The sequence below is a fragment of the Meles meles genome, chromosome 2 (assembly GCF_922984935.1).
Source record: "Meles meles chromosome 2, mMelMel3.1 paternal haplotype, whole genome shotgun sequence".
NCBI classification, from domain to species: Eukaryota; Metazoa; Chordata; class Mammalia; order Carnivora; family Mustelidae; genus Meles; species Meles meles.
Window position 1 is genome coordinate 98060465 of NC_060067.1, and position 17252 is coordinate 98077716.

General features: G+C 38.6%; 1 protein-coding gene across 18 annotated transcripts in view; it reads right to left on the reverse strand.

The window, feature by feature from the left end:
• Positions 1-17252, reverse strand: part of ANK2 (ankyrin 2) — a 337670-nt gene that overhangs the window by 248740 nt on the left and 71678 nt on the right. For 8 of the 18 annotated variants that reach the window (XM_045997645.1, XM_045997634.1, XM_045997647.1 and 5 more), the window contains exon 1: positions 9366-9601. The exons of the other annotated variants lie outside the window; for them this stretch is intronic. In XM_045997645.1, the coding sequence (XP_045853601.1) occupies positions 9366-9494 (129 nt within the window). In that variant the 5' untranslated portion in view covers positions 9495-9601. Of the gene's footprint in view, positions 1-9365; positions 9602-17252 lie in introns of those variants that run through there. 18 annotated transcript variants of the gene reach the window in all.

Sequence of the window (17252 nt, forward strand, 5' to 3'; positions counted from 1 at the left end):
GAAATTGCTTGAGAAAAAAATATTCTTTAACATCCACAGTCTTGACGACTCTTAATGTAAATTTAGCTTGTACTAGTTATTCATGTAATAATTCTTTGATCCAAAGGACTGCAGTATCCTACATTATATTACAGGTGTTACATACATCAAACTTACATTGAAAATAGAGGAGATAATTGGTGGAAAATGAGGCATGTTAATTTTTTTTATACAGCACAAGAAGGAAGAGAACCAAACAAGTATCATTTGAAAGAGCTTCTGGTTGACTCTAAGTAGAAAATGTAATCAAAACTGGAAAGCATAATTATCTGAGTTTCTTGACTAATGAAATTTTATAGAATTTTATAGATCATTGGAGTGACTAAATCATTTCAAAAGCTCTTATACGACTCACTATGGAATACATAACCCAGAAAGATCATGTGAGAAGGCCAACTGCAGTGACTAAAGAGGAATGCATCTCAGTTATCAAGCTTCCTTCATGGCAAAATATTTCTCACATTAGCTTATTACAAATTCTTCTCTCTCTCCAGTGCTATTCTCTAGCAGGAAAGCCAGAAGTTCAGAAATACTGCTCTTTGTGTTAAATAACTAAGTATGAGTGTTTTATGTTATATAAAAGGCCCTTATACAATTTGACAAAGTGTCTATAGCCAGCGTTGGCAAATGCCACTTGGTCCTTTGTCATCTGCCTTCTCCCCAGTAAGGACAACTTGTGCTTACACAGATGTCTTCCCCCCCACCCACACCCAGTCTTGGAGTCCTGTCCCTCAGAGCCCACACCGAAGCCCTGTGCTTTGTAGGTGACCACCCTGAACAAAAGCTTCTCAGTTCCCAAGTGACCCCTACTCTCAAAGGAGTTACTGTTTCCAGGTAAGCTGTTCCTCTTACACTTTATGGGTTTCAGTTGTTTCAGAATATGACATGGTTTAATTAAGCATTCTGGCCCAGTTTGAGGCAGGAACCATAAATAAGGAGGAAGCTTGTACTTCTGCTCCTGGAAGAACTCAACAGTGTCTTATTTTCACAGAGCTGTACAGTTGAATGGTGTGTGAACTGCTGAGGTTCACGTGTTTACAATGGGCTCTGTTTCATCACAGCACCCTGCAGCACAATGGCAGCCATCATGACTGCCATTATACCTTTGTCAAATGATTAAAGACACCATGATAATATTGCTCTGTGGATTTGTAAGTCATGATATTTATCAGTATACAGAGGATTCACAGAAAATAAGGGAACCACAGTAAACTTTTTTTACGCCAAGTGACTCAAATCAGCATCTGAAATACAACAGAAAAATGACCACACACTTTCATAAGATTAATTCATTTCATACATATCCTGCCTTAACAACTTTCAGAAAATTTCAAGTACCACAACAGGAACTATTTCCTTCCATTATTTCTTCAGCCAGATAAGAACTTATGAACACAAGGCCTACTAAAGAAAACTTACATAACTTATATAGAAAATAGGCAGTCTCTTTGTATTCATAATAAAACTAATGCAGATTCTCAGAGTTCATGTTTGTAATGTTAATATAAATTTTTTAAAAATTTAACCTAGACCTTAAATAACTCCCCTGATATATATAGGCATTTGGGAAAATCATCATTACTCCCATACAGACACATAAAAAGAGAGGTCATTGTCAGTCTACACTTCTGCCTTGTTTTTGTTTTAGATTTATTTATTTATTTATTTGAGAGAGACCACATGTGCTAGCCCATGCACATAGGCAGGGGGAGAGGCAGAGGGAGAGGGCGAGGAAGAGAAGCAGACTCCCTGCTGAGCACAGAAGCCTATGTGGGGCTCCCTCTCTCGACCCCGAGATCCCAACCTTAGACCAGTACTTCTACTGAGGTGTTTCCCATGACATAAGCAGCATAGTTATGATATACAATAAGGGAACTCCTCTAGAAAAGTCTAGGTTGAATTGCAGTGAGGCCCTAATAGGAAAGATAAAGGGGGAAACGGAAGCAGTAACTCCAACTAAATGCTAAAAAGTCCATTCCAGAATTCTGCACAAACTGGTGGGGAATCCCTCTCTGGTGCCCTGGTGGCAGCTATGATGAACTGGGAAGAGAGTGAGAAAGCAGTTGGTAAAAATATTCACGCAAAAAAAACAAAAAACATAAGAAACAAACAAATAAGCGAAAAACCTGGCACTGTAAGAAGTTGATGAATTAGAAATATAAGGAGAAATATCTGAAGAATTAGGGGAGAGAGTTGCTCTCTCTCTGAGTTGCTCTATGAGTTGCTCATTCCTTCTTCTTCCCCCACATTCACGCCAATGTATGTGATTTTTGATATGATACAGGAAATCTATCAAAGTCAGGTACAAGAAACAAAAAGTAGTTGTTGACGCACATGAGGAGTTCCAGAAGTGTTGACATCTCTAAAGGTTTGAGGACGCCAAGGCTGCTAAGTTACCAGTTAAATCCCTAGGACATTTGCTTGAGTTTTTTCAAAATAGCAAAATCTGTTTAAGACATAACTTTTAAATCACATTTTCCTTCAGAAACCTAGTTGACCTAACTCTGATTTTCTTTGAGCTTGGTTAGCAGAACTCAAACACACAAACCTCATTCCTGAAGTTTACTACATTTCGAGCAGAAATGGTCATACACATCATGAAGCTTTACAGCTTGTCTCTTAAACACTTGGCTCTTCCTCTCTATGTTCAGAATTAATTGGTTATTATACAGACCAATTAGTCTCATTAGACTTTCAAAAGGTTGCCAGGGTGCCTCTTTTAACAAAGGGAAAATTTTTCTCAATGGCAGTTATACTGATTATTAAAAGTAAATTTGTTATTGTTCCAAATGACAGAGTTTAAGAGTGGGGGCCAGGGAAGGGGAGGGATAGAAATATTTATTCCAGTGGATTCTAATTCTCATAGGAATCACCGGGGTAGTTTTAAAAATATATAGATTACAGTTTCCTTTCTCTCTTAGTCTACCCCCAAGATTCTGATTTATTATAACTGCAATGAAGCTAGAGCACTCTGATAAGATTTTCCATAACACTGTACACACTTAAAATCATGAGTCATTTCTAGAGGAAAAAGGGTCACACTCAAATAGCTGATGATTCCAGTAGCAATTTATGTAGAACTTCAGATTTGAGGAATTGCCTTCTTTGTACTATTCTTAATTTAATGTACAGTGTCCCTGTCACTGAGAATAAAAGTATTTTTTTTTTTGTGAGGAAGAAATTATTTTGAGAAATAAGAATGAGAAAGGGGACATAATGGAAAACACAAACACAAAAAGATCATTAAACATGTGAGCAGAATTCTTAACTTCCCTGTATTTTCACTGACTCCTGCAATACCTCTCCAAAAAGTTTTCAGTATTCTGTACGATGTCAAAATGTGCTAGAAATATCATTACTGATGAATAAGGTAACTTATAAAGATCACCAATGAATTAATTTGGACTTTTTTCAAGATAAAAAAATTTATATGAACTCAGATTAATGTAACAAGAAAGGGGAAAAATTACATTGGGTTCTGTTTAAAGATTTTAATAAATAAATTATTTAATTTATAAATAAATTAAACTCACTTATAGTAGCTTCTTTACATTAAGATTGTGTCTTGTAACAGTCTTCTTAAACACTTATCTCAAGCCTTATAATTGGGACTATTTTTGCCACAATCCTACAAAGTCACCCTAAGCTGTCACCCTAAGCTGGTTGTCACCACTCAACAGTTAAAAGAGGTTCTTTATAATTAAACTAATAAAAACCCAGACTTACAGTACTGGCAAGGCATACTGTTAAGAGTGCAGGTCATTTCTGTAAAGATAATTGTTCTAGCCAAGATAGGGTTTGTGAATGCAACTAAGAATGGGAAAAGAAACAGTGTTAAAGAAGAAAGTGCTTTTTAAAAAAATCATTCCATAAAGCCTCTAGATGTAAACAGATATACCTGAACATATTTATTTAGACTCAATGGGAAATCAAATCAGCAAAAGTTTTGTTTTTATTTATGAGTAGACATTAGGACATAAGAATAGCAAATGTCCAGATAAAGCTCAAGACCTCACCAATCTACCTTATGTTACTGTGGTTTCTGTTAGTACTGATATATTGATGAAGTGGTTGTAAGAAACAAAGACAATTTGATGTAAGTCCTAAAAAATGTTACTGGGGACGCACATGGGTGGCTCAGTCGCTATGCGTCTGACTCTTGATTTCAGTTCAGGTCATGATCTTAGATCAAGCCCTGCATTGGGCTTTGTGCTAGGCATGGAGCCTGCTTAAGATTCTCTCTCTCCCTCTTCCTCTGCCCCTTAAAAAGTGTTATTGGGATTTGCCATTTTTGAATAGTTCTAGCATGTAATACATTATACAGGACCATGTTACTATGTTGTCATTGTATTTTTAATCATATTATACTTGGTTTGGTGCCCAGAAATCTTTGTGTACTTGGTTCTTGGCTAAGTATCATTGCTCTCAGAGTTGGCCTTCCATTTGGAATCAGGTTACTGAGTGCCTAGCAGAGGACGCAAGGACAGGAAAGATGACTGGGCTAGCCACCTTCTTCCTACACAAAGGGGTTCACCACAAACCACCAGGGAAATGGCACAGTCACCCATTGTCTTCAATGTTCATTTATAACTCATTCTTATAATGCAATTCAAAAGTTCTAGAACACATTCCTCTCCACACTTGCAAATACATTCTTCCATTTGAATAAAGTACACTAATTAGTAACTTTAACAAGTCTCCATCTCTTCATGTACCTCTACAACTTGGTGATAAGTGCATTGTATATACTGAACAAGTATTCTCATTGTCATCAACTTCATAACCATGTGGACAAGGAGAATATAGTGGTGGGTGGAGGCGGAGGAGCAGGTTCTCAAAGGTTATCCTAAAACAGTGAGCCTTGTTCTCTTCAAGATAAAAATCGTCTACATAAAAAATAAAAGCAAAGAACTGAGCAGAATATCTTCTATGAAATTCAATAAAAAGAACTTGGAAAAAAGTTTGCTTTCTATGTAATCCCCTACAAAATCACCTTTCTGTGTCAGCTTAATAAATGTGAAAATATATTTCAAGGTCCCAATAAAATTGTAACAAAAAGTGGTAACATACCATTGTCTATCATTGACATCAACTGCTGTATCTAAGGAGTAAATGCTGACTTTTAATAGTTGATTTTCCAAGAAATTTCATGAAATATCTTGATACAATCATGATAGAATCATAAACTTAAATTTATAGTTTCATCTCAAACAGATCATTTAACTTATCTTCACAGTAATTAAATTCCTTTCAGTTGTAGGAAGACATTTTGAAGATGAAGAAATTGAAGCATTGGCAGATTAAATGATTTACTTATGCCTTACATTCAGTGTAGATACAAGACCAAGAAATCATTACTTCTTTTTCCCAAAGTACTTTGGAGCCTGAGTTCAAATCCTAGCTCTGGCACATAATAGTTGCATATGATTAAGCAAGTTCCACGAGCCTGAGTCTCAATTTCCTTATTTGTAAAATGGCAAGAATAATTCCTAAGGTATAGACTAGTTTTAGGATTAAATAGTACAATGTGTGTGAAGTGCCAGAGACAGGGCCACATCGGTACTCAATAAATATTATTCTCAGGGCACGTGGTTGGCTCAGTGGGTTAAAGCCTCTACCTTCAGCTCAGGTCATGGTCCCAGGGTCCTGGGATCAACCCCACATCAGGCTCTCTGCTCAGCAGGGAGCCTGCTTCCCCCTCTCTCTCCCTGCCTGCCTCTCTGCCTACTTGTGATCTCTCTGTCAAATAAATAAATAAAATCTTTAAATAAATAAACAAATAAATAAATAAATATTATTCTCTTACAACTTTATGGGGAACATAAACTCTGGCTTTTTGAACAGTATAAACTAAAATAAAAAGGAAGAACTTCTTAAGCATTACAATGCTGAGAACTAGTCATTCAAATTGCCTTCTATGACATACAATTCCAGGGAGTGCTGCAGACACAATGATGAATTGAAAAATGGTTTGTCCATGCTGAGACATGGAAAACATACCAATTGTTTGAAAATTGCTCATTATCATAAGTTTAAATGAGAAATATTATTTAAGTATATGTTTTATTTCAAGGATGGAATTGTTTTGTTTTTTTCAGATTCTCTGAAATTATGTTTTTCCAAATTAAAAAAAAAATAAGTATGTGATTGTAGAGAGAATATTTTTTTTTTCCAGCTGTGAGAGAGAGGGAGCAGGGGACGACAGATGGAAAGACTGTCGCCCCCAACAACTCCTCAGTCCCGTATTTATGACTGTAGAAAGAATATTATACTCGCAGTCACTCCCTACAACTAAGTCTTATAAGTTTGGGAGAAATCATGATTTTGGGAATCATTCTCAAGTCTAAAATTCTCAGATTCTAGTGTAAAAAAAAAGGCAGTGGACATACAAAGAAATGACTTAATATAAGCTAATGATTAGAATAGGAATACCCTTATTCCTAGAAAAACTTAGAATGTCATTGTACTTTTTTGAGAAAAAAAAAAGTCAGTTTGCTTCAACTAATCTTAATCTTGGTCCCTTTGCTTAAAGGTAAGTTATATTCTAGCTCTATTATAGTATGACAAAACACATTTGGTACACAATATGTTTAAATATTAGCTATCCAGACTATAGCTTGAAGACTGAACATTTTTATTCTAAGATAAATTCTGCCTATAATGAAGTTGAAACTAGATCTCCTATTATACAAATGTAGCCATTTTTAAAAGTCACAAAACTAACAATGTGGTAGAGGGCTTATAGCAAAGCATGCAATGTGTTTCAAGTTTACAGTAATTAAAATTTATTTAAAATGCTTTATGGAGTATAAAATCATAATGCAAAGATTCTTTTAATCAATAGCAAGTTTAGAAAAGAATCCTAAAATGAAATACAAATATGATGCAGCCTAATTGATTTAATACTTTAATACTTAATAATTCATCTGTCAGAAAAAAATCTTTTCATAATCAGCTTATGTATTTTTTTCAAGCTCCATAACTGGCTCTTGTCTGCACTGGGATAGGTCTCATCTGAATTTTGCAAGTAAACAAGTTTATTAGCAAAATACTTTTTACAAACAGATATGTAAGTGATACTTTTAATCCTCATTACAACTGATGTATTTCTTTATGGTTGTAAAATGGCAACAGCAAATAAAGTATAATTTTTAGGTCATTTTCTGGAGATGCTGTTCCAGAGTGCCACTAGAGACAACTATCCCTTTCTCATTTCTTTATGAACTACTATTCTCCAAACCTTAAAGCATAACAGTGAGGTAAATTTTTCTTCTCTCAAACCAGAATTTAGAACTGGCTCAAGTAGTTATGGGTGGGGAGCTAAAAAATTAATCTGATACAGCTAAATATCTTAGCCACTCTTTAAGCAAGCATTTGTTGTGCTGTGTAAATACTCATATAATACCACATGCGTCTGCAGCAGAAATGGGAAGAGGTCGAAGAGGTATGTTTTAAAAAAAGAGAGAGAGAGGTCAAGAACAGGAACAAATGATAACTATGCCATTATTCCTCCAAGTTTCTTTGGTTCTAGCTTAATGGTATTATCTAGATGTGAAGATCAGATAATCCTGTCATATGACCGCATTATTAACCAATGATCTTGCCCACCATGTTGGATTCAAGCTAAAGCAAAGCAGCATCCAAGCAACTGAGATTATCAATAACTCTCGGCACTACTTCATTTCAATGAGGTAGTCTTTCAATTTTAATAAAGTATAGAAAAGGGGGAAAATGAACCAGATACAGAAACAAACCAGAGTGAGACCGAGAAATTTCCTAGGTGTATGCATGGTACTCTAGCTACATGACGTTACTAGGTCACAACTGAAGGCTGAACAAACACTCCTGACCGGGAAGTAATACATGATGTTTGGGAGAACACAAGATAAAAAAAAAAAAAAAGAAAGAAAGAAAGAGAGAGAGAAAAAGAAAATCAAAAAGAGGTACAATCACAGGAAATTGCTTCATATAGCAATGTTTCACTTGGAGGATTAGAAGCAGAACTGTAGTAGTTGTCAAGAAGGAAGCCAACTCCCACAGAAAGGGTCAATAATACTTTAGATATTATAATAAAGAATGACTGCATCCTTGAGCCAAGGCCTTCTAAAGGTCAGACAAGCAATATTAAAGTTTTCCCCCAAAAGGGAAACTATACTGCTAATTTTATTTAATTATGTTGCCTAATCATAGTCTTAAGTTAACTAGCGATAAAATAAGTAGTAAAACTGAAATGGGATAAATCCCTGAGTAGTAAGAGCTCAGTTCAATGTGGGTCCTCAAATGTCTTTCCGAAAATGTGGCAAAAATAACATCCCCCAAAATGGAAAGGTAAACATACCTATTACTGAGGAAGGGGGGAAAAAGGAATTGAGCATATGGATTATTAAGCATCCAGATCCGCAATGCATTCCCAACCACAGAGTTATGTTTAACAACAGCTTGTGTACAAATCACTATTTTTATGCTTTGCTAGTGTAATATGCCAGTTATTACATCCTGAAATTATTCAGTGACCTACTTCGTTAATTAAGACATTTACAGAGATCTTTCCCTACAGAACCAGAACACTGGCCAAAGGACTATTTCAGTTCCACCAGGTTGTATGATTATTTCTATTTTAAAGAAAAGAACATTTTAAAAGACAGAACGTGGCAGGTCCAGAGTTTAATGTAAAGAGAAACAACATTTCTTCCCATTATTTAACCTTAGTCTTTCCACCTAATTGCTATGAATCATAAGATTAATGATGGAAACCAGAAAACAAATGAATTAAAATTTTAAAGATGCAGAGACACAGCTCACTGCACCAGTATTCTTAGAGCAGTTTCACACAGAACAGTGTCAACCTTCAGAAGGGGGAAAGAAAAAAGAGTAAATAAAACCTGTGGTTTATTCTTAATCAGAGATCTACATGCATGGAATACACAGTCCGTGAGAAGGCGCAGTGCTGAAGATGTAGTAGTAGAGATGAGGAACCAAAAGGGGAAAATACTTTAACCTTCCAACCATAAATCAGCCCTTTCCTTCTACTATGACAAGTGCTCAGAGTTACTTGGAGAAATAAAGCACCTGGCTCTGAGATTGAGTACCCATAACTGAGAAAAACGACGTGAAGGCTTTGCGTGGTTAAAGGGAAGGAAATTTGCCCTGCTCAGGCATCTCCTCCCAATGCAGCAAATTTGGACATGAGCTATAGGCTGCAAACTCAGCTTGGAAATGGTGCAGGGGAATGATGGAGGGAAGGGAAGATGAAGTTGCCAGTTCTGAGGCTGGATGGCTCTACCCAGAGCCTCAGAGGGAAGGGGTTAAAGGGATGCTCCTCATACCTTTCTTTTCCGTTCCATACGTTCCCTGGGGATTTTCCGTTGTTTTTTTCTCTCTCTCTCAAGGTTTTTTTCCTTTTCATCCAGTTCGGCCTCTCGAACTTTTTTAATAGAAGCAGCAGCGTGAGCCATTTTGCAGAGAAAATCAGCAGAAGCAGTTACCGCAGCTCGGTTTCCACTCCCCAGCAAGCCAGGTGATTTTAGAGCTAGATGGAGATGTGATTTTGCCCACCAGGGCAATGGCTGGCAGCCAGAGCACTCACGAAATAATCCACTCCGCCCCCAAGCTAGGTCATAATCTTGCTCCAGCCTCTGCAGCACCCATAATTCACCAGAACGTGCCAAGGTTCCAGGCCAAGCCCCCAGGAGCGCCCACCTGCACACACGCAGGCATAGGTGTGCACCCACACTCGGAAGTGGTCCCCGGGGAAGGCGGAGCACTAGACTCGGAGCTCTTGAGCAGTTGGGTGGCCGCAAGTGCCGGCAAGCATCCTACTAGTTGAAAAAGCCTTCCTTAGATACACATCACCAATTGGAACAGTCTTTGGGGACTCCTCCAGACAGTCTGTGTCTTCCGACTGGAGCCAGGAAGAGGCCACCTCTGAGGAACTGCTGGGGGTGGGGTGCAGTTTATTGCCGCTTCCAACCACACCTCTATGCAGGGTGAGAAGAAAATGGTGCAGTCTCACTAAATGACTCGCCGCGGCTGCTGGTGCTGCTGCTGCTGTTGCTACGGCAGCTCCGCTGTAGCACATGACAGGAATTCCTGCCTTTTAAATCTCGGCCCTTCCCTCCTCCAAGGTTCATTTCAAGAAAAGAACCAACGCCGTTTTGGGAGAGGACGAGCACGGTTAGAGTTACTTGCCCCCGCTATAGCAGTACACGGGTGAGCAGTCTGGGAAGGGCTGGGAGTAGCCCGGTGCTCACCGTGTCATTTACAGACCCACGTGAGGCTGCATTAGGGAGCTGCATTAAGCCTGGAATCGAAAGGAGCTGTCAGTGAGCACACAGCATAATCTGGGCTCAGCCAGGTTATCCCAGGAGAGAGAGGGGGCCCTCGAAAGGGGCGGAGATTGAGAAAGTGAGAGGGGAAACGGGGACACCTAAGACCACTTTCCCTCATTCTAAGAGGCGCAGGGGTACTCATTATTTAGTTACCAAAGGCTTTTGTTAAAACACCAAATTCACATTAAGTAATGTGATGAAGTAAAGTGGGATTCATATTTCTAGAGGTTCCTGTTTATATACCCAAAAGAGAGACACTGTGAGAGAAGATACAATTTAGTAACTCAGAATGAACCCAGCACTTCATCTGATCCAGAAGTCAGTCAAAGGAGAAAATAACTGCGGTGGCATGGGCCAGCCTGCATGGGCGCTGTGAGGGTTCACAGGTCAGTTAACTTCCAGCCAGCACAACTATTTAGTTTCTTATGTATAGGAAGCATAACCCTCTCTGGTTTAAACAGCTAAGAATTCATCTCCTTAAAAACAAAATCTATCTATCTATCTATCTATCTATCTATCTATCTATCTATCTATCCATCATCTATCTATCTATCTGTATCTATATAGATAGATATCAGGGGCTCTTTGGTGGCTCAGTCGGTTAAGCATCTGCCTTCAGCTCAGGTCATGATCCCAGGGTCCTCAGATAGAGCCCCGTATCAGGCCCCTTGCTCGGCGGGGAGCCTGCTTCTCCCTTTGCCTTTCCTTCTGACTGCTGGGCCCCCTGCTTATGCTTTCTCTCTTTCACTCTCTGTTAAATAAATAAATAAAATCTTTTAAAAAAAATCAGCTTCTATTAACTCCCCAGTCTGGAAAATCTTGTACATTTTTTGCAAGGAAACACACATAGACATTTAAGCTTCCTAGGCAGATAATATGTGGATTTGGGGAGGATTCCTATATGTACTTAACCAGGTGAGTCATTGTCTGCCACTTGATATAACATAATTGAAACATTTTCTCTTCTGAGGTGCTTGAAGATAATCGGCGGTGATGGTGTCAAAGCAGTCATTAAAAATGAAGGTGGTTCAGAGAAAGTAGTGAGCCTGGAGTACAGGGTGTTCTTAACACCATCTGGCATTTTTTCTTCTTCTAAATACTTTTTTTAAATGTTTACAACTAAGCTAATCTTTTTTGATTCATGGATGTCCTTTTAACTTAAAAACATGTGTCCCAACAAAAATGTGGCTGAGCCACAGACATAAAGTGGTTTCCCTGTTAGTGAGGGTGACTCTTTTGGGCTTCTTTTGGGACAATGCCCTTCCCCAGTCCCTTTAGAACCTCTTCATTCTATTTCACAATATATTCTCCCCTCTGTAGATTTCCGAAAAGAAAGATGGAAAATCACAATTACAACTAGAGAAGAAAGTGGGGAGTACCTGTTGTAAAAACAAAACAAACAAACAAACAAACAGAACAAAGAAACAACAACAAAAACACACAAAAACCCAAAACCTGCATTTATTTCATTAGCCTTTAATGAGCTCAATAGACCTACTTATAAAATTGAAGAGTAAAAATTGAATTACATTGTTTTCTAATGGGAGGGAAATTATACATTTTTAAAACTTTAATCTGATAACAACAAGAAGTTTGTAGGCAGAGTTAACAGTCTTACTCCCCAAGATTCCCTCTTTTTTTTTTTTTAAGATTTTATTTATTTATTTGACAGAGAGAGACACAGTTAGAGAGGCAATACAAGCAGGGGGAGTGGGAGAGGGAGAAGCAGGTTTCCTGCTGAGCAGGGAGCCCAATGTGGGGCTCAATCCCAGGACCCTGAGATCATGACCGGAGCCAAAGGCAGACGCTTAAGGGACTGAGCCACCCAGAGGCCCCTCTTTTTTCCTTTTTTTCTTCCTTTTAGTAAACTCTATACCCAACTTGGGGCTCAAGCTCATGACCCTGAGATCAAGAGTTACATGCTCTATGGACTGATCCAGCCAGATGCCCCTCCTTCCCTTTTACTACAACAGTGTTTGATGGCTCCTTCGTTACTTTGTCTCTTGAAGAAAAGGTAATGAATCAGGTGTTACTTTGTTAGGTGTTTGACTGACACAAATACCTCACAAAGTACGCGATTGCGAAAGGTTTGAAAACAATAACTATACTACTTCGCTTACACATTCTAACTTTAGATGCAATGCAAAGAAGCAAGGTCACTGTGTTTTTACAGTTAAGGACTAGAAGGCAAATCACTTGATAGCTTTCCCAGGACAGTTTGCAGTGGCAGGTGGGCCAAATTTAAGTACTCTGAAATCAGCCCACCTCTGAAGAAGGAGCCCGCTCAAAAAGCCCCACTGCGGGCTCTACTACTCAAATCACAAGGCAGGAAATCTCAGACTAGCATGAATATTTTTAAATACAAATAAAACAAACCAGCCACAAGTCCTCTCTTAGTGGGCAGCGTTCCATTTATCTTTTGCCCCGTCATAGAACACACTGCCTCCACATGAGATGGACGGCAGCACAGAATCCTATTTGGAGCACCAGGCACATTAGACATTCCTACGCAGTGATAACGTTGTCTCTCTACGACTAACTCACTCAATGGTGAGCCGTCGAGAACATGATTTTTTAAAACCACACCTTCTTGTATATCTGTGTTGCTCAAACTTTCCTGTGACTTCTATTTGATTGGAAAAGAAATCAGTGTCAGTCTTTCTGAGGGAAGAGAGCAGGGCACACTCACCAGCTGACCTCTGCACAGACAGGGCACCAGGTTCCAGTCCCAGGAGCTCCCAGCCATATAAAGGACGCGTGCACCACATTAAAGGAATCTTCCCGTCAAGCTTCCCGCAGAGATAGAATACTGGCTGAATTTTAAACTTGTAACAAAAGCTGCTTCCTTCCACAAAGCCTCCTGGCCATCAATGGGACAAGCCTGTGTCTGCCTTCAAAGTGAAGAACACAGTGTCGTTTACATTTAAACTTGAGAGCCAACCTAGATAGATTGCCCTTCAGAGGGGACATACTTCATTTGAAAGACAGGAGAGAAAATGGCCATTTGCTGTCCTCAGTGTCCAGCACTCCATTGATCAGGATCCAAAGAAAATCCTCTGCAGACATCAGGCATCAGTCAGGGCATCGTTCAATAACAACTGAGCTAGCCATATGCAACTTAATCCCCCTTCTCTCTCCCAGCTCACCCAGGAGAAGCAGCTATGCAATTAAACAGCATATATTGTCACTCTACCACAAATGGAGCGTGGGTGGTAAGTGGGAAAAGAAGCAGATGCACCTCAAAGACAGTTAAAGCATCACCTAATAAGGAGGAGGGAAAAAAAGGTTCTGCTCACTTGAGCTATGAGCCTAGAGTTCACTCTCTTCAAGTTCAACAGTGTTTATCTAAATTTAAGGATTCACGTGTGTTGAGACTCTTGAATGGTCAGGGCAAAGTTAAGCAAACGGAACCAGTGACAGCATTGATACCTCACTCCCACTTTGTTTTACCTGAAGCCAAATACAAAGGCTGATATGACAACACAAAATTAATAAAGCGGAGGTTGCTAATACTAGTCTCTCTTGATAACAGTTTCTGTAAGAAGGGGATTTGATTAAAATTAGAATATCCAAATGGCATAGTTCTTCTACTTCTTCCTGAGGAATGGAAGCAAGGATACCCCAGTTCAAAATAAGTGGATTCTACGGTTGAAGATGAGGATGCAGAAGCAGTCTCAGGACCCCCATCTTCCAACCTCTGGAACAAGCTCTTAATACTTCTGATGCTTCATAGAAAAGTTCCAACTAAGGGCTCCTGGGTGGCTCAGTTGGTTGGCGGCTTCCTTCAGCTCAAGTCCCCGGATGGAGCCCTGAGGCAGGCCAGGAGTCTGCTTCTCCTTCTGCCACCCCACACTGCTCCTGCTTTCTCTCTCACTCTCAAATAGATAAAATCTTGAAAGAAAGAGAGACAGACAGACAGACAGACAGAAAGAAAGAAAGAAAGGGAGGGAGGGAGACGAAAGGAACTTTCCAGCTAATAACAAGGGTAAGTACTGAAGAAGTGAAAAGATTCCCTTTGGAGATCCCTTTACATAAAGAAGAGAAAGCCACACGAAGTGAAGGTCATAAATAGTTAGCATTTTGCCACCATGGACTGCTGCCCTATGAGTGTGAGAATGGTCAGGGGATTACCAGCAGCAGCCACATCTCCAATGAGCAGAGGGAAGGAAAAGGCACAGAGAAAGGAAAATCAAAAAAGCCACAGTTCACAAGGAAAAGAGAGTGACAGCCTATGTCTCCCTGCATCCCCCCAACCCCTAACCCCAGCTCCATTCAGTCATCCCCAAAGTGCAGCCCAGGTGACCAAAAATGAATATGCATTAGCCTAGCTTGTGTAAACTGGAATCAGCCTGTGTATATGGGCTTGGAGTTACTCATTGCGGAAAAACTCTTCTGACAGAAAAATCCCTTCATTGAGGCTTCTTAATCAAATTTACTTTCTCTGTGTTTACTTTGACAGGAAGTAAAAAGTAACTTCATTCAGAAATTGGAAAAGCTTCACAAGGCTAAAATATGTCTTCCTTTTAACTTACTATATGTTATCTTAGATTGAAAGCCTGGCAATTAATATTTGCCTTTTAAAGATACTTCGTTTAAATTAAAAATTTTCTCATGGTCATCTCTTCACCACATGGCATCTATCTCTGGTGTCCCCTTTTAATCAAAACAGTAATTGAGGGCCTAACATGAGCCAGTCGAGAAGCATTGGGGATCCACTAGTGGAAATGATAAAGTCTTAAAAATCCAGCTGTTTTAAGTGAATTATTTTCAGACTTCCTACAACATCAGAGTCACTGTGTACAACCTACAGTGACTATAACTACAGATATTCAGATCTCAAATAGAAAGCTGCTTCTCAATCTTCAAATGCTTGGCCTCAAGTTTTAAACCATTTCTACATATCTTTAAATATCTTCTCAGGGCTGGTTTCTTCTCATAAATAAACTTTTGTTCTGAAAAACATACTGATCTTGGTCTAACGCCTCCTGACAATTTACTGTTGTGGTTTAAAACACATATAACTTGCCTTTTGAGTTTTACCAGCTTTTTGTAAGAACTCTGGGCATATTTCTTAGCCCTTTTATTTTGGTCAAATAAAAAGCACTAAATTGTGGTTAAGATGTAAGCCTGTTTGTCCTGAAGATCTCTGAAGACAAGATTTGTGTGCCTTTTATCCAAAAAGAAATTTTTCTTTTTATTTTAAGAATTACATTTTACTCAGGAATTATAGGCTAGTAGTTTTAGCATCTCAAAAGAAATAACTTCATTGGCAGTGGAGAGAGAAGTGAGACCAATGCTTGAAACTTTCACATTTGCATAATGTGAATTAGAAGTGCTATTGGGGTAGTGTGATAGACTCTGTTTTAATCAGATTATTTACAAAAGGCAAAGATTCATTTTTCTTGATGGAGACAAAACTATTTTTTAATGGTTACCTGTTAATGTGTTTATTTTAATTATTTATTTATTTTTATTTAAATTCAAGTTAATTAACATTCAGTGCAGCACTGGCTTCAGGAGCAGAATCCAGTGATTCATCACCCACATAAAACACCCAGTGCTCATCCCAACAAGTGCCCTCCTTCATGCCCATCACCCATTTAGCCCAGCCCCCACCTACCTTCCCTTCAGCAACCCTCAGTTTGTTCTCTATAGTTAAGAGTTTCTTATGGTTTGCTTTCCTCTCTGTTTAATATTATTTTCTCTTCCCTTCCTCTATGTTCATTTGTTTTGTTTCTTAAAGTCCACATATGAGTGAAATTATATGGTATCGAGACAAAACTATTTTTAATTGTTATCATTTATGTGACTCCAAATTTAAGCCATGTGTCTCTTAAATTTTTGTGAAATACTTTATATTTGCATATAAGGTGGTAGGCTTGAAAGCTAGTAAATGTGGGTTTTAAATGACTGAGCTATTAATCCTATAGTTTTTATGGACCATGGATTATAGCTTTCTTACTCAGCATTCCCAGCCAGTAAATTAATAGCAAAAATAAATCATTAGTTTTCAAAATTAACAATAGAAAGATGGCAAAATGCAAGCTTAGAATATATTCAAAGCTGAAGAAGAGCAATAAAATCAGTGACAGATGTTTCAGATCTCTAGTTTTCCAACCCAGTGCCCTTATCATTAAAACATGGCCACAAACACTTTTGGCAATTCCTACAATCAATTCTATACCCAGTAGAGTTTTTGTGCAGTGGATACAGCAATAAATATAAAAAAAACATAAAATATGTTGTTCCAATAACACAACCATTCAAAAAACAATCCCCCTTGTGGCTGGACTCTTGGTATGAGAAAACTGAAGTGCTAAAAAATACTCCTGTTGTATCCATGGGTGGTTAGTAATTTTTATGATGGTATAAACATCTGGATTATTACCGCTTCCGGATGCCACCACATCTAGTTAACTATCTCCCCAGCCTCCCAACATATACACTGATTCAAGAAGAGTTCCCATGCACCATTTTCATTTCTTCACCAACAGATATAAGCTATCCCTTTTATTGCAACCCTTGTTTAATTGACCTATAAATAAAATCTGTTGCTAGGCAGTCAATGTTTCTTGCTTTAGGCATGACCAGCACTTTTCATTTTATACCTACTCATGCAAAGTCATAGTCCATAAATATGGAAACCAAAGCATAAAATTCAATCAAACTTTCTCTGGAACCACATTTTCAAAGGTAAGGCAGAATCAAACCTTGGTGACATAGTGTTTCTATCACCTCTAAATCAACTCAATTACTGAAAGAGGAAGCATGTACCTATAGAGCGTATGTTTCCAGCAAATAGAAGCCAGGTCATTCAGACCAACCCTCCCACTGAAACAAGCTAAGAATGCTGCATACAATATAAATAACTTCTTAAAAGCAACA